Source organism: Pecten maximus, chromosome 7, assembly GCF_902652985.1.
Source record: "Pecten maximus chromosome 7, xPecMax1.1, whole genome shotgun sequence".
NCBI lineage: Eukaryota > Metazoa > Mollusca > Bivalvia > Pectinida > Pectinidae > Pecten > Pecten maximus.
Genome location: NC_047021.1, coordinates 22,004,010 through 22,023,346, shown reverse-complemented (window position 1 = coordinate 22,023,346; position 19,337 = coordinate 22,004,010). Strand labels below are relative to the sequence as shown.

At 35.7% G+C, this 19,337-nt stretch overlaps 2 protein-coding genes across 5 annotated transcripts in view; both read right to left on the bottom strand.

Annotated features, from left to right (window-relative positions):
* The window catches only part of LOC117331917, an 89,629-nt gene that overhangs the window by 51,039 nt on the left and 19,253 nt on the right, over positions 1 to 19,337 (bottom strand). The gene's annotated exons all lie outside the window — the stretch shown is intronic.
* LOC117331918 (heterogeneous nuclear ribonucleoprotein A1, A2/B1 homolog) lies at positions 8,981 to 10,483 on the bottom strand. The gene has a single exon (XM_033890896.1). It carries the CDS (start codon positions 10,357 to 10,359, stop codon positions 9,433 to 9,435), a length of 927 nt encoding a protein of 308 aa, XP_033746787.1. The 5' UTR covers positions 10,360 to 10,483; the 3' UTR covers positions 8,981 to 9,432.

The following is a 19,337-nucleotide window of genomic DNA, read 5'->3' as shown; positions in this document are numbered from 1 at the left end:
TTTAAAAGATTTACCCTTTGGGCCAGGCAAGTTGAAAAATTGTATGGCTGCATACAGACTTTCATCAAATTTGGTTATAGTAATTGTGTTCACAAGGTCCAATAATAATATTATTACAAAAGGCAATCAGTCTGTAATTTACTGTTGAATAATTTGGACCAGGTCAGCTAAACGAGGGTAGTGAATTAAGACAAAAACAGATAAAAAGGTTCATTTTTAAAAGCATTTGAATTGTATGATCAGATCTATATATCTATATATTGAAAGTGGGTTAAATGCAAACAAGGCATTGCGGAACGATACTAATCCCCTTGCGGCAAACCCTGATGATGAACATGAATTATGAATAGAACAGGCTTGGTTGTGTTACCTTTTAATGTACTGCTCCATATATAGCAGTGTGGTCAGAGTAGTATTGAAATACTCTCTGAAAACAGAAGCAAGAGTTACGGTTCTTGCACACTGCACTCCACCTCGATGTGGTTTGGTTTGGTTTGTTTTTGTTTAACGTCCTATTAACAGCCAGGGTCATTTAAGGATGTGCCAGGAGAAAAACCACCGACCTATGGTCAGTACCTGGCAACTGCCCCACATAGGTTTCGAACTCGCAACCCAGTGGTGGAGGGCTAGTGATAAAGTGACGGTACACCTTAACCACTCGGCCACCGCGGCCCCCACCTCGATGTGGTCTTGATGTGTATGAAGTTTGATGAATTATCATGCATGGTTTGAAAGTAATGTTCCGGAATATATTACGTACGTACTAATTCATCAAAATAGATGGTCATATACAAAGAAAAGAGTGGGGAACCAAAGTCACCTGAATCCAACACACAAACAAGGCATTGCAAACGATACAAATCCCCTCGCGTGCTAACACATGAACTCCGACGCAAAATGGGGGGTGGGGTTATTGCAGGACATTGAAATAACATCAGTTGTCATTTGCACTGAACTGCAATAGACATGGATGGGCTTATTATCAGGCATGGGCTCATTGCCAGATAAATATGGTATATATTGTTATGCATTCAACAGTATCTGGTTACGCATCACACTAGCAACTTCATTTCCTGATAGTTATTATAATTATGTTTGTATCTAAATGCATACATAAGCATTTTCCTTTGTTCAGAAGGTTTAATTAACCCATATATGAAGTTTGGTCAGGATCCGTTCAGAAATGAAGTCGCAAAAGTGCTGACAAAAATTTTCTATAAATAGTAACGGTGACATTGGCCTTGACCTTGGCGCCCTAAAACACAAACTCGTTCGAGGTATTCCCATGCTGGACCCATATATGAAGTTTGGTCACGATCCGTTCAGAAATGAAGTCGCAAGAGCGCTGACAAAGATTTTCTATAAATAGTAACGGTGACTTTAACCTTGGCACCCTGAAACACGAACTCGTTAGAGGTATTCCCATGCTGGACCCATATATGAAGTTTGGTCAGAATCCGTTTAAAAATGAAGTCGCAACAGCGCTGACAAAAAGTGAACATACATACGTACGTAACAATGGAACGCTATATCCCCTCCCGACTTTCGTCGCAAGGGGATAAAGACAGGAAAACGACCCACTTTGGATATATATGCTCTCACACTAGTGACATGCTAGTATATACTACTCTGGTTACCCAATAGACACCAACATACAGCCTATTGAAGATCTACAGCTGCAACTTATACTCAATTTCAACAAATACTGTACAAATTTGATAACAGGATGGATAAACAGAACACTCGTAAAACTTGCTGTTGAATATGCATATAGCCATTTTATCACATAACTGCAATTTATATATACGACTTTGAAACGATTTACACATACCAATGTGTTCATATCGCATATATGACAAACTTAAGACGAGACAGTAATAAAAAGATTGCATTTTCATCAAAAACACATTCAGGTAATGATATAAATTGGTACCCCAGGGCCTGTATATCTGACATGGAATTTTCTCGAATTCATCTCTAGATTTATCTGAAAGTCTGCAATTTGCATTAAAGACTGTATATTAATTTATCAAAATATAAGGTTTGTAACCTCAAAATACAGCAAACAATAAAACTGTTGATAATCTATACAGAAGGTTGATAATCTATACAGAAGGTTGACGCATGTCCTAACTACAATGCAACAATATTTTAGCTTTGACTTGATTGGTTTAAACTTTTTAAGAAACTGAGCTAAACACAAAACGAGAATGTCTAGATTACGAAAACTTTAAAAATGAAATATCCATGAAGGGCAATAACTCTGTAAGTTACTGTCGAATAATTCCCAATGCTAGCCTTGTCTAAGATCTTATTGATATAAGGCTGTATATTTACTCAAGTTATCGTGTTCACATTTAGGTCCAATAATAATATTATTACAAAGGGCAATAACTCAAAGTTAATTCTACCATGTTTGCTATGCAATGCCAGATTTGATTGGTTTAAAACCATGTATTATTTTCCAATAACCCACGCTCGTGCCAATAATACACGGTCGTGAGTCACGGCTGTTACAATTTTATATATCTAATATTCACCCCTTTTAAAAATGGTTACTGTAGCCGAGTGGGCTAATGGGTTGGTCTTTCAATTTATTTTTATCACGACGCGAGTTCGATTCCTACGGAGGCCCCCCTTTTTTCTTTTTTTCTTCTTTTATTTTTATCCTTTATTTTTTAATTTTCAAAATCAATGTCATATAATTGATGCTTTTGATCGTAGTACTGTATTGCCTGTATATTTCATCAACAAATAATGCAATACTCAAGAAATAAATTACAAGGTTTTCTCGGGGTTTCTTTGCTGGTTTTCGATTAGAAAGAGGTCGATCTCAGAACTAAACAGTATATGGTAGAATAGAAATAATCAACTTTGACTCGTGTATTGTTGCAGGATATACAACTCGGACTCAGATATTTTGCAATTTTAATTAATAACTCAGGCCTGCGGCAAAATATCCGAGTCCGAGTTGTATATCCTGCAACAATACACGAATCATCGTTAATTATTTCTTAAATAATTCTAATTTTAGAGCTCCTTCGAGATTGATTAAGACATTTATCAATGTTGATTAACATATTTACTCGAGTAATAATGTGTTCACAAAGAAAAGTTAATTCTTGACGATGGACAAAAGAGTCTCACAATAGGTCACCATGACCTTAAAATAATGTGCAGAAAGCAATGATAGAAAATGTGTCTGTTTTGTTTTATATCAATATTCTTTTTTTTATACAATGCTAACTTAGAGGCATTTTTTATCACAAAATGGTAAAATTGTGTTGACCAGTCCATTCAAAATGGCAACATCTTATTTAGTACAACATTTTTGGACATGTCAAATTAAATATCATACCGATCCCTGTGCTTTTTGGCAAAAAGATGTTTCCTTTTCTGTATATACTTTTTCTGACGTACACGTGCTACACATTGTACTCAATGGGAAGCCATTAATATAAGTACATGTATATGACCTTTTATCCATGTTGTAAACTTGCAATATTAGCTATCTTCAGACTATCAAATTCATAATTAATTTATTTAATTTAAGACAGTCATCGAATAACACTATAAAATATAAACTTCTGTTGCATAGATTTATCAATTCAATTTTGATGTTTTCTGTGACAAAACAATACAGGGGCTTTGAAAACTATCAATAAAGCAGTGGCCAGCACAGCCTTTGATGAAGATCCGTGGGGTATGGTTTTATCCCTTATTCAGATTAATTCACCATATCCTAACAAACTCATTCCTTTTTAAAATTGGACTCCCCTTTATGGATACTATGGAACTCTGAGCCAGAAACAATAACTCATATATTATGGGAATGTGAGGAAGTGCAAAGATTACTTGAAAGTTTTGACACATTATTGGAAGCTCTTTCAATTCCATTCTCAGTCAACAAAACATTTTTTCTATTTGGCCTTAAATTTTACATCAGAATTTCCTTCCTAGTAATAGTGGATAATGAAATCATAATTATCATAAAGCACAGTATATTTATAGAATGAGATATGTTTTCACTGGCAAAGATGAAAAAACAAAACTTAAATTTGGAAATGAATGGAGAAAATGGGAAAAACTAATTAAGTTATAATGCTTAATTCATCTTATTAGTTTTTCATTCTTTATGCTTCTATGTATTTATTCATCAATTGGTACTTGCACAAGTATCACCTGTATTTTTCTCAGCCCCAGCCCTTCAAAAAGCTGAAATGTTATTTATGTAATTAAGTCTATAATGTGAAATATACATGAACATCTATTTGTGTGAGTGTTTATTTAGTACTGTTCCTCCATCTCGCCCCAACCTACCCTATTTCTTTTTCTCCCATTTCTCTTTCTTTCCTCTTGTTCTTGTTATTTTCCTTGGCAATTATAAATTCCAATTCCCTTTCTCTTATAAATGCAATGCAATGTACTTATTGTTTTTTAAATCTGCATTTATTTTCTAAAAATCTTGTTGCCACTTAATTAATTTCCTTGTCTTAATTCTTTACCGATATCTCCTCGCTTCTCAATTATTATGATCCATAGATAGTCGAGATATATGTGTTTTCTCCCTCTTTGTCATGCTGTGGTATGTATATATTTATGGTATGTACATGGAAATAAGTATGCCTTTAGCAGAGATTTCCTTAGTGTGCTATGTATCTGTATGCATTGAAGTGTATACTATGTACTATTTTAGAATGTTAGATCCGACATACTGTATTTGACCTAATTCGGGCGACCCTTCATTTCTTTCAAGGAAATAATTCTTTGACCGAGTGTCAAAATGGTGTTCAATATTCTTCAGCAAATTAAGTAACTGGAACACGTTTTTGCCACATTTTGTCTATTCCTACAGATGACATGTCAGTGCAAAGAGCACCCGAAACTAAACACACATACAAATAATAACTTACCATCTTTATTTGAAGATAAAGTAAAAGACTTCATTCTTGCTGATAAAGAACTTTTGTTCAGAACAGAAAGCTAGTAAAAGACATTGTAAATCAATTATTAGGTCAAAGAAAATGATGTCTGATATGATCTGGGAAATCACCCGTGTCTATAAATAGAACACAAAAGAGTTCCATTTGAACACAAATGGTGGATTTGGTTTGTTTTTGTTTAACGTCCAATTAACAGCCAGGGTCATTTTAAGGATGTGCCAGGTTTTAAATGGAGGAAAGCCAGAGTACCCGGAGAAAAACCACCGGTCTACCGTCAGTACAAATGGTGGAACACGCATTCTCTGGTCTAAAGATCAACTGGCATGGTTTACAAGTTTACAGGAATATTCAAGTGATGTTTAAGCTTAATATATGACAAGAGGCCCAATGGGCCTGTATCGCTCACCTGGCTCTACAGCAAATTTGCAGTTGATTGAGGTCATTTCTACAGATAATATGCTGATAACAAATTTATTCAAATATCAGAGTAAGCTAGGTTTATTCATGTCAATAAATTTTCTAGTCCTTCATTCCAGCATACTATTGGCCTAATATTGGGCCTTGGTGACTCTTGGCTATCGCAAGATTTTAAAATATTTCACCCCTGTGACCTTGAATGTAGGTCAATATCATTCATTTGAACAAACTTGGTAGTCCTACACCCCAGCATGCTACTGATAGGCCCAATATCAAGTCCCTGGGCCTCTTGGTTATTGAGAAGAAGTCGGTTGAAGATTATATAGCCTATTTGACCAATGTGACCTTGAATGAAGGTCAAGGTCATTTATTTGAACAAACTTGGAAGCCCTTCACCCCAGCATGCTACAGGCCAAATATCAAGTCCCCCCCCCCCCCCCCCCCCCCGAGCCTCTTGATTATTGAGAAGAAGTCATTTAAATGAAAAAGTCTACACCGGACAGACGGACGGACGACGCACCACGACATAAGCTCACTTGCCCTTTGGGCAGGTGAGATAATAATGAATAGAAATATTCATCTGGAATATTGTTATGACTGAATATTTTACTGTTTCCACAGCCTTGGTTATTCTGCTATAAGGTATAGTCGGTTTCATAAGACTTCAGAATAACTAGTCTTAAAAAGAACGCCCCCACTGTCAATTACCCGCACCCTTATTAGGTCAAATACAGTATGTTTATGTACGTGTGTTAACAGTTTGTGAGTATACAAATAAGATACACATATATATATATATCATACAGGATGCACAATGTATCATATGCACTTTGTTTTGGTGATCTGAAGATATAGATTTGAATTTCCTATTGTAGTTGTACTCTATGAATATTTGCAATATGTATACATTGCGATCCAGGTATTCATATCATCTAATAGACGACTTCCACAATGATCATGTCAGAATATCGGGCTTACTACCACTGCAACATTGAACTGTTCTTTTTTAAGAACGCTGATATGGCACAGCGGTATAAGCTGCAGGTATTTCTGGCTAGGTGATTGGGTACTGTAGATCTCGAGTTCGAGGCCCGGTCAGGACACAAGTCAAAAAGTTGTCTTCCTTCGTCAGTTGTGTTACTATGTTATATATCAAATATTTAGCACAATGTATCATATGCACTGTGTTGGTGATCCGAAGACATAGATTTGAATTTCTTGTCGTAGTTGTACTCGATGAATACTAATAAAAATATATATCATACAGGATATGTGTACATATTGATGAGTATCTTCATATCATGGGATGCGTGTAAATGTTTGCAAGTATGTAAATGAGATTTATGTTTATATAAGATTGTGTGAGCATATACAAGCAAGATATTTATATCTCATACATGATGTGTGTACATGTTTGCTATTATGGAAAAAATTAAATGTAAGAAATCTATATCATAGGATGTGTGGTATGCAAGTAATATATGTGTGTGGATTTCATAATATTTCTGTATGTATGTGGGAGAAAGCAAATGAGATATATAAATAGGGTTCTGTGTATGTATTGATCATTTAAAGGAGTATTTGTATTTTATATACTTTGCATTGATGAATACTTAATAAAAAGACTATAAAAAAAATACTTGCAATATTACCTATCTTCAGACTATCGGGTATTCAGAATATCTGTTGCATGGCTATTTATCAATTCAATTTCAATGTTTTCTGTGACAAATCTGGGGGCTATGAAAACGCTCAATAAAGCATTGGACAGCACAGCCTTTGATGAAGATCTGTGGGTTATAGTTTTATCTCTTTCCAAGATTATCTGCTATTCTCTAAAACTAAGCAAAGATATGACAGGCCTCTCATTTTTTTCACAGAATGTAGCCACCAGCTACTACAAGGACAGTGCTTCAAAATGACCAGTGAAGCTGATTGTGCAATAGTCTAATAAATCATGTTAAATAAACATTAACGCTTTCCACGGGTAAATGTCATATATTAAAATATGCAACATGTTCTCGATGTCTGCATTATATGTTGTTTTGTAAGCATTCATGACCAAGGTAGTGCTAGCAAAAAGAGGCTGCAGTGAAAAAACTTTATATGTTTAATCAACATGCGACAGCAATCAGTGATGGATACAGAAAATTGTGTAACTGAGGGCATGCCCCCATCAAATTGAAAAAGATGGGGGCTCTTGACTAACCTTATGGTAAAAGTTAAAATTTTGAAATTGGATCTGTTTTTAAGTTACTTCTTTACATGAATGACACAAAGTACCATTACATTTTAAGAATTGACTTATTGCATCATTTCCATTAAATAATTGCTATTCATAGCTGCTGAAAACAAATTATTTGGTACAATAAAACTTGGCAATAACAGTTTCTTTAAATGCAGAACTTTTAAAACAAAGATTGAATATCATATGCTAACAGATTTTTTTCATTCTGAAAATGATCAAACAAAAATCAATGTTATTAATTGTATAATGAACATCAAACTAGATCTATATCAACATGGAAATCGTTTTCGTTTTTTTGCAGAATGTTCATTATTCGTATCTTTTCTTCTTGTGTCCGCTGCTATTCTCTACATCATGATGATGATGATGAGTCCTAAAGAATGTGATATTTTTTTTCTGTGTGGAGGTGGCTTCCGCCATGTTTATTTGAGTTGTTAAAAGTCACATAAGCGCTTGGATTTTCGTCAAATTTTTAAGCGTTCTTGCGACTCAAGGGGAGTAACTCTAATTATGACTTCCGCCTAAATCATGTTCGTTGTAAAGACGACACCAATACGGTATTGTACTTGCTATAATTTCATTTGATCGATAAAAACATGTTTAAAAATATTATTAAACACATCTTGTACCCACGTTATGTTGATACATATGCGGGTCACACTAGTAGTTGTGCGTGAATTGGCCCCCACATATTTTCTGCAAGTGGGGGCAAAATGTAAATTTTGGAGGATTTTAACAATCCTGTGCCCTGGATCTTTCACTGAGCAATGCACAAACTGATATTTTCTATTCAAGAGTTATCTCCCTTTACTACCAAAGTAACAGATTGAAGTGAAGTATTTTTTTCTTTGTGCAATGTTTGAAGGTGAACCATTAGGAATGTTCATTCTCTTTTCAATGTTTAAATAAACAAACAAGTGCAGTATTATACACATGGACCTGTATATATATAACAGCAACAAGCACCTCATTTTCAACTGATGTTTTTGTAGGTCTTACAAAAATCCTAACTTCATATTCATTTTCTTTTTTTTATAAAATAGTCCTTAAGACAATCTATTATCCAATTTTTGGATTATAATGAACAATGGTACGTAGTTGGCTTCTGAAAATCCTTCAAATTGCAGAATAAAGGACGAGTCCAATTCTTATTTATTTTTGAAAAAAACAAATACCATAGGTTGAAAAATTAAAAAGCCATATTTTAGCACTAAATAGCAAAAGATGGTATGGCCAGAGCTTCAGTTTATAGATTGATAAAAAGTACTTTTTCTAAATAACTTGTAAATGGATAATAAATACAACATGATCAATGCTAAACAGAAACTCTGTTATACAGGCCTTTAAAGTAAAACATCATTCTCAAAACATACATTATGAAATGACAAATCTTTAATTTGCTAGACAAATATGATTAGCATACACAAATAGATTTTCAGAATGTTTGGCTATTTCAACAATTTCTAGAGTTACATTCATGATAAATTGGAGATGATTTATGATTCAATTGTGAAATGAAATGAGCTTTTTGACGCGACTCAATTTTTTTCTAAAAAATACTGGCAAACGCCATGACCAGTCTTGTATTTCATCAAAATGTCAAACTGAATGAAACCATCATCTGCAGCATGTACAGTGACCAGTGGCAATAAACGGTTTTCGAGGTTTTCCAGTTCTGTATCATGTTTGACAAAATTAAACAACACAATTCATGGACATGACACAATTTACTATGTCATGTCACTCACAAAGAGTCTTTTCTCTTCACGAACAATACAAAATGGTCTAATGAAAGAGTTCTAATGATGGAGTTGTTTTTATTGTTCATCGCCTGTTGAATCCACCACCACCTCCTCGACCATAGCTACTGGTGTTTCCATATGGTGTTTGCCGGTGTCCACCACCACCACCGCCGCCCCTGTTCATAGCTCCTCCTCCGTAGTTGTCTCCATATCCTTGGCCGAATTGTTGGTTGTAACTGCTACCACCGTAGTTGTCAAAGCCACCACCACTGCTGTACTGCTGGGTGTAACCGCCACCATAGCTGCCGCCACCACCACCACCCTGGTTGTAGCCGTCATAACTACTTCCTTGACCATATCCACCACCTTGGTTGTAGCCACCACCCTGATTGAAACCACCACGTCCTCTGCTTCCACTACGAACTCCCATTCCTCCACGGCCTCCTCCTCGTCCACCCTCTCCTCCGTCCTTCGGTAGTGCCTTCTTTACCTCGACATCTTTACCAGCAACCTTAAATTTCTTTCTCAGCACACATTGATCAACGCAATCATAGTCTTCAAATGAAACAAAGCAAAATTTCTTGTTTTTACCAGTAGCTTTGTCTTTTATCAAGTCTACAGAAACAATTTGTCCATATCCTTGAAACTCAGAACGGAGATCTTCTTCTGAGGTGTCCTCATTTAGCCCGCCAACAAACATTTTCATAACCGATAAGGACGATTCCCCACTCTCCCTGGGCATTGCTCGTTTGGTTTCAACTTGCCTGCCATCCAGTTTGTGAGGTCGATTACTCTGTGCATTGTCGGCACCTTCTTGTGTTTCATAAGTGATGAATCCAAATCCCTTCGGTCGTTTGGTTTCGCGGTCTTTAATGACCACACAATCGTTCACTTTTCCGTATTCTTCAAAATGTGCTCTGAGGGATTCGTCTGTGGTTTCAAAGCTCAACCCACCTATAAACAACTTCCTGTATTTATCATCCGATTCTTGGCAGCTCATATCATACATTTTTGCAACTTTTTTAGTGTTCTTTATCAGCGAATAAAGTGGTTACTCTTTGTGTGTGAAACTCGTGTCCCCGGCAAAAATGTCTACCCACGCTGCTGATGACTTCCGGATATGCGCAGAGACCGACTCAGTAGAAATTTGAATCGGCGTAAGCGAGACGCTTATCACAAATAGCACAATTTCCGATATGCTCTATTTGCGTCAAACGTCTTTCGGATCTAATCGACACGCTCCTCCACAATCTTTTGTTTAAAAACACGTGTTCATTCCTATTTGATTCCTTTGTTTCGACTAACAAAGCACTCATTCGTTCAAAAGCATACATTTCAAAATCAAACGGATTTATTCCACCAGTAAAAGACAAGATGTTTCTTTCAAAATAAAAAAAAACGTAGATTTAATTTATGCGTGGTAGATCTAGGTATATCCGCCATTTTCACTACATAATGAGTGTTTGAAATGGACACGTGATCATCAATGCCACTCTTTATATCTCTATGGAAAAAAATAAGAATTTTATTGAACGACTTAAACATATACTAAACTACACATTATGTTTTATAAAATAAACGTGTTAATATTTGAAACGCGATTATATTAAATTATCTTGGCAAGGAATCTGTTTCCGGGTAGGAGACTTGCACAAGTTCGCGCACGCTAAGCGTAGACTGCATTTTGTATACGACACAACAAATAAAACCGGCTTTGTGCAGTTGATACAATTTTAAATTGGAATGGCATAAAAGATGCGGTGCTCAAAAAAGCAGTGCATCGAAATGCTCCAAAAATGTCTGCCTTTTTCAAATCTTAGCTGGAACCGAGACTCCAAACAACTACATTATTAGTAAAACCTAAAAAAAAAACACGTATATATTGTAGACTATGTCAATATTCTAATCAAGTAAAACCTCCAAAAAGAATTTTTCAAGCAGTTTATGAATTATATAAGCTGAAAATAGAAGAAACGATCCAAAACAAGCTAAGGTCAAGAGTAAGAATCACTCAATTTAGATGAAATATATAAACACCAATTATCTATACCTATATATAGCTATAGGCAGAGACATATATATATATGTGTGTCTCTGCTATAGGCTAGAATAATTTATACAATCAAAGAAACAATATACCAGAGACATGTCTCTGAATATACAAAGACTAAACATACACAATTGGTTTGTATGAACAGACCATGAATTATTAGCACAATACAGTAAAATGACAATAAATCAGTATCATATTATATTTTTTAGTTTAAACTTAAAACTATTGCTCATCAAACTTCACTTAAAAAAGACTAACTACAAAGTAACATAAAATTAACTACAAATATAAATTGGGTAAGAGGGGGAGGGAATTTAACAGGAAGGAATTTGAGAGAGCATGGGGGGACACGACTTTGGCCATCACCTGGGGTTCAATCTCCTCGATAGGGAGTAAACAAACAACTACTGGTCATAAGTGTGGCCAGTCATATAAGGACCTGTATGTTTTGTAACTGAAACGCAAAGAAAGCTGACCACTGTATTATCATATAAATTATGGTCAGGTGGTGTGTAAAGGGACTACCTGTATAAAATCTATCAATTTTAAGCAAATAAAATTACCTAACATTCGAAATATTAGCTCACCGGCGGCAGCAATATCACACTATGCATTCATTTTTTATGTATGTATAAGCATGTCATTTTGAAATTGTATGTCACATATGATATCGCTCCTAGACCTCTAATGGATGTATATGTATAAACCAAATAAAAAGGGTGTGTACTTACAAGCTTCCCAAAAATCTTTAAAGAGGGTTTTTGTGCCAAAAAAATTAAGTCCACTAAATAATAAAATGCCAAAAAATTTCACAATTTCAGCATGATTTTGCCATAACATCATTCCTGGACCTCTAATGAATGTAAACCAAATTAGAAGGGTGTGAGAGCTAACATACTTTTGGACTTGTCCCCCAAAACTTTAAAGTGAGTTTTGGTGCTAACTTTTTGGTGCTAAAAAAGTTAAGTCCCCAAAATGGTAAAATGCCAAAACATCACAATTTTTTTCTGCATGATTTTGCCATAACATTACTCTTAGACCTCTAATGAATTTATAAACCAAATTAGAAGGGTGTGAGGTGTATACTTTTGGGCTTCGAAACTTTCCAAAAACTGATCCCAAAAACTTTAAAGTGGGGTGGGACACGGACGCCAGGGGTACAGCATTAGCTCATGGTTACTCGTAACCAGTGAGCTAATAATAACATATCAATATCTTAATATTCTCATTAAGTAGCAGATGAATAAGTCATCCGCTATATTGTAATATTTCTACACTGCACTACATTGTTGGGCCAACAGCGAAATGCGATGGTCGCATGCCGACGTTGGCCTAATGGTAAAATTAGTCTTCCTGTCTACCGCGCCTCTCAAATGTGTCGACCATCCTTTGTAAATTTTTGTAGGACATTTAGGGGAGGTTACTCTAGAGTTGTTAATAGATCTAAGTCGATGGGGAGTGGCTTTGCATTGCCTACTCTGGTAATGGCAGCAGCTACAAATGAACAATAGGCGATATGTGATATACGTGATATTTTCTTTGTTGAGTTCAGTGTACTTTTCTCTCCTTTTCTTTGTATAGTTAACTGTTCCATTGTCATGTGGTATTCACAAATTATACATTTACTTTTCTTCTCTGATCAATTCTAAAAGGGTAGGTGATAAACCAGACAAAAGCTGATTTGAACAGGCCAGGTGCCATATCATGATGGTGGGCTAAAAACATACTAGCATTCTACACACTTCAAACTTGACAGACTTATGTTTTCTCACTCTTGCTAAATTTTGTAATTCTTACCTTCTTTTCATAATACAGGAATGAGAGATTCTTTAACGCTATATTCTTTAACTTTAAGTTTTGATTTGTTATCTTTGAATCTTTTATGGGCCTGTATTAATTGGTGATGTGAAACTGTTCCAGTAATTGTCCCCGACATCAAGCCTGTACAATGGTAATTCAAGGTTAACTAATGCCAAAATGACCATGATGCATCATGTGACAGCATCAAAAAGTGAGTTTCTTACAAACATCCCGCACAATAAAGTAATCCGAATAAAAAAATCTCTTCAACACACCTAAGCTTCATAGCGTAGGCATATTGAAAAGAAGTATTTTAATCAGATATTGCATAATAAAGAGTGTCTATTGAGTTAAGATACATCACATATTTACATCTTAATTAATTTTATCGGGATATATTCTAAATTAAAGACACACTCGTACCAACTTTAATATTTTATATATTGTCAGTGAATAATACAAAAGTAAACAGAAAGTACCTGTGCGTCAATTAACACACTCACTTTGAAGACCAATCTTTAAGAAGTATACAATCTTCATCAAAGATTGCTAATGTATAGTTGAACTTTGTATACATTTTACTAGTGCAAATACTTATTTTTCTCTGGGCATTTTCCCACTGGTTTGGGATGGGGCCTTTTTGTCTCATTATGGGAAAAAAAATTGGGGATGGGGCCCATTAACGACCCCAAAAAGCCCTCAGGAAAAGCTCTGTTAAAATTCTTTACTTAAACATTGTCCCAACAATTTATGTAATTTATAATTTCTAAAGTATATATTCATTAATTTATTTTACCTTATCTCCGGTAATCAGCTGTCATTGATTTACCTTAGGTACCAGAGATAATCTCTCGCTTCCTGGTGACGACAGGGAAATAATGTGCCTTCAATTAACTCTGCAGACATTTCAATTGTTACCATCTAGGTCTGCCATCAGTTTCAGCCATTACATCATTGTCAGAAAAGCTTAGAGTTAAAAGTAACTGTAACATATCCCTTATGTTGGAGTAAATGACTGTAAAACTATAAATATAGGTTGTCATATTGTATCAGTCTTGAAGACTTACTTCTTACCTATATCAGTCAGTTGTTCAAGTGTTGAGTCTGCTAGGAATCATTAATGGTACAGACAAAATTATATTAAAACCCTATCTTTTTCTATTGATTTCATACTGTTTTACAAAAACAAAAAAATCCCTGCAAAATTACCCCAATATTCTTCCCACTCTATCATTATGTTCCATTAGGAACGATATAACTCTGTTCCTCACTATATACTTCATTCTTTATTTTGAAAAGTCATGATGATGTACTAGCAGTCGGAGTATATTGATATTGTTGGTATATTGACATCTTTTTCAATAATAACTGTACTGATATAATGTTATTTACAGTTAAGCAGTTTTATTTTCCAGGTCGCATATAACAATAAAACAATTAACACTTTGTACATTTAAATGCATTATAATGATAAAACAATTTACATACATATGATTGTACAATAAATCTGTGATGTATTACTGATTTAGTAAGTACGAGCATCATAATTTTTCTACAGCAGATTTTTATTAGGAACATTCAGTATGAGGTTTAATGATTGTACATGTATAGTAGATTGTACTTAAGGATCTTCAAGTTCCTAAGTTGTGATTGAAACATTTAAATAGATAAGTATATCTTGATAACTTTTAGGTTACACTGAAAGCTCCAAACTGAACATTGTAATTGAATTTTGATACCCATACTTCAATAATTGTTATGTGTTTACAGATACATAATTATGATCAGCAAATTATCTGGTCATATGAACTATCATCGCTTAAAATGTTCTTAGCACTATATATACGTATATATAAATTATTTATGTACTGAGTCTAAATATATTTGTGACATATGCAGTAACAATATCTATTGTCACTAATTAAGTATCTATTGGCAGTAAAAACCTATTGCAAATATACTAAAAGCCAAAGGTTTTCAAAACCATTGTTTGTAATGAATTAAAGAAACATATGGTCAGCTCAAGAACAGATGGACAGGCTGGTTATATGGTAAAGCTTGACATAATATGACACACAATACAGCCCCTTGGGTGTCAGTACTCTTCAAATCTAAAGAAAACAACATGACTGTCCCCAGGAATTAATTATATAAACACCCATGTCAGTCGCCACCAGTTAATCCTGTTACCCTTAATAACTGGCGTTGCTGGATCACATCAGTGTGATTTAGTATATCTCAAATGAAAGCCAAGATGGCTGCCAATTATTTGATATGCATCAGGACTTCATACTGGGAGGCATGTCTGGCATTCTTAAAAATTCCATTGGCTGTGTTCATGTGTGACCTCTGGATAACTATTCCAGAAGATAGTTGTTGAATTTCAAAATGCAATACAATCGGGGAAGTTATGGAAGGTTCACACATGGATGATAACGAAACAGCTGTGTAAATTGTGGGACTGATAATTAATTCCTGTCTCAAAGAGAGAAATCAAGAGGTATAATATTTACATGACAAGTGACCTGCTTTTCATAACAAGTGACCTGCTTTTCATATGATATCCTGCCAATATTTAAGTTAAATAAAACCATGTATTGATCTCATTAAAACATATGACTTTTGACATTATGATTTGATATGGCCTTGTAATTGAGGTACGGATAAAAAGCCCCACTGGATATTAGCCCCCCCCTCCCCCCCCCTCCCCCCCCCCCCCCCCCCCCGGACATTAGCCCCTAGGACAAAAGCCCCTTCACATTAATATCTTGTGTTCAACCTGACTTTCTGACACAATGTATTATATCTGATTGAACCACTCTGTCCATTCCCCTTGTTAATAGGATGTTAAACAAAAACGAACCAAACCATTCCCCTTTTTCACAAACTAAGATAGAAGCTCAGTTAATATTAGATAGGAATAACCATAACATCTTGACAAGATACTATATGTTACATTCATATAATAATCATGATGTGTGCACTTATTATTAATACATTACTGGAAATATTGCAAATATTACGATCAAAAACATCTAGCATTACCATACATAACGTTTTTTCATAAAGCATTGTCAGCATCTCAAAGGAACACATAAATTTTTTTTTTTTCTCAGTTTTGTTTCAACGATGTCCCTCATTTTCTGTTCCTCCAGCAGCATTGGAGTCTTTCACAGCATTTGATGCACCATCAGGACATCCCCGGTCTGCCATAGCACGACGTTTATCAGAGGGTATCAAAACCTTAGAGCCGTACAATTTCTCCCGAATTAAACCTATACGCTCTTCAAAACTTATCTCTGGATCAAAACATTCAGTCAGAAAGTGATCCTCCAACCCTTCCCGTGCTAGAAGACTCCGCTTTTTACGCTCTTCAAGTTTTAGGTGGACAGATTCAGAATGCTTGTCGGTGCCCTTCATCTGTTTGTACAAAGGACTTGAAGGTGTGATCCACTGGGAATGACCTTCCTCATCTACATAGGTCAAACCTGGCAACGATGAATCATGATAAACTTGGTTTGTTTGTCCTAAATTATCCCCACCTACACGTCGAAGGTCATCGAATGATCCCATTCCAACTCTATTAAAAGAAGTATTCAAAGATGTATCACTTCCATACCTTGGAGAAATAGTTTCAAGTCTTTCATCGATGCTAGAGTACTGTATAGGTGGTTCATAAGTACGTGCGAACAAGGTGGATGACAATGGTTCAATAGTGGGTACAGTCGGGTGTACATTAAGAGATTCTAGGAATCTCTCTCGTGCAGTCCTTTCCTCAGGATCTACATCCATGGATATGCTTCTTATTCCCTGTTGCCTTAGTTTGCTCAGTTCTTCAATTCTACGAAGACTTTCCTGTCGTTTGTCACTAAAGATTCGGTCTAGTGATGAAAGGTCAGGCGTGTATAGATTGCTTGTTGATGCAGCTCGAGACATTTGTGCGTCGGAAGAATCTTCGCTGCTTTGAAGCGTTCTTCTTGTCATAACTGGTGAGCCATGTCTACCACGTATCTGATCTGAATTTCTGCGAGATAATCGTCCTGATGGCACATGTTCATTTACTGATGCACTACGACCTAGAGTTGTACTGCCTCTAGTCGGAGGATTATTCTCTAACTCTTTATCAGATTTTCCCGTAAGTCTCATCTCTTCTAACTCTTTTAATCTGAGATATCTTGACTTTATAGTATCATTTTCAGCAGAAGAGGCCAATTCATCAAGTTTTTTCATGAAAACAGAAGTCTGAGCAGTTGCTCCAGCAGAAGCCTCGTTCCTATTACTCGCCTGGGTATCTTTACCGCCAGCTTGACTGACATTGCTAGAATCTTCACCTCTGACAGGTAGCCTTGGAACGATGGTATCATTGCGATCCTCACTCATAGTTCTTGAAAAACGTCCAGCAGCAGAATGACGAGCACGGCCAGCTGACCTTAAGTTAGGTGACCTTGACCCTAAATTTGGTGACCTCAGGGTTGGAGATGATCGAGATTCAGCTGCTGTCTCCTGTTGTGATGCTGGAGGCTGTTGAGCAGTGGCAATACTCCTGGCCAATACTCGCTGGAGTCGCTGCTGCTCGAGTTCCCGCACACGAGCCATGCGTAATCTGGTTGCTTCTGACAGGTGAGAATTATCCTCTGTAGGACTGAGAGGATTCGAGCTATCACTCATGACTTAATATGTTAGTTTTCCACTGATCGTCTTAACGGTAAAGTTTTTAAAGTTTCTTTCCTTTTCTGAAGGTCAAGTTCTGTAATAATTACAATTGTCCAGTTACACAAACAGTCACTTATCACTACTGAACATTTGGATGGTAAACAATCACAAAATGTAGCCCTCCAGCTTCATCTAGTACTGGCAGAAATCTCCAGGACATGTACAGCCGACTCTGTTATCCAGGAACATTGGCATGTCCACAGGGTTACATCTGTGTATTGGTGTGTTCGATAGGATCAATACTGCAGTCTGTAGACAGCAGTGCCAGTAGTTCTATTTACAATCAAGAGAGCAGGAAATGACATCACACATCCCAGAATTCAAATCCAGTCTTTTTAAAATACCATAAAACAGCTTGTATCATGTGTATTTGATGAACTGCATAATAAAATTCAAGTTATAAAAGTCACAGGTTGTGAATATCAGGCCGTCTGGTTGTTGGACTTATCAGAGATTTGGCTGGGAGCCTCACTGAATGATAGACACATGTATATATGCTATAGTGGTTTAACCAGATCTGGTGCTCACTGGGGCATGGCATTTACATAGGGGGCATAAAACTGTCGTCTGCTCTCAATATAAATACACCATCCATACATTTGATCAAAGTGATTGAATATACCTGAATAAACATAACAATAGCCAAACGTATCAGGTATTGCTACCTTCACAATCAAGGTCAATGTTAAAAATTGCCCTACACTTGTTTTGATGGCTCGTCTGTATTGTTCATTTAAATCTACATACCAGTTAATACCTTGATTTTGTGAATTGGTGGTAATCTATACAGAGGTATAGCTGGTAGAATTTACCTGAGACTTTACGGGTTATGTACAGGTAAATCTTTGTAATATGTACAGGGAACAAGTTGTCTGATAACACTATTAACAGGAGTGTCAAGCATTATGTGGGTGTCTCGAGCAGGAATTCATGGTCTGACTAACCTCCGTCATGTATATATTAAAAACTAAAAAACACTTGAAATTTTTAACAGAGAATATACATCCTCTAACATTTGAGCATGACCCGGCTTGTAAAAGACATGATTTTTCCAACTCCACAAAATAAAATGCAATGTTAGGCGGACATCTTAAGAATAAGATAAAGATATGTCTATATGTGCATATCTATGGTGATAGTTCATATTTCAAAGTTACACTGAATTTAATCATATCATGTGCCTATAATTACTCAAGGATAACAAATTGTAAAAAATATCTGTACAATATAGATCATTGTTTCATGTTTTTTCCTTTAATTGTATCCGGGTATACCAGTAATACTTTAACTATGTTAAATGATCTGAGTAGAAATTTATAATTATGTTCTTGTTTATTTAAATACATCCGCCCACACATTTACAATGGAGAGATTGGAATGTAATGGTGGCCAGCTGTCACATGGTCCCTCCTATTCTATAG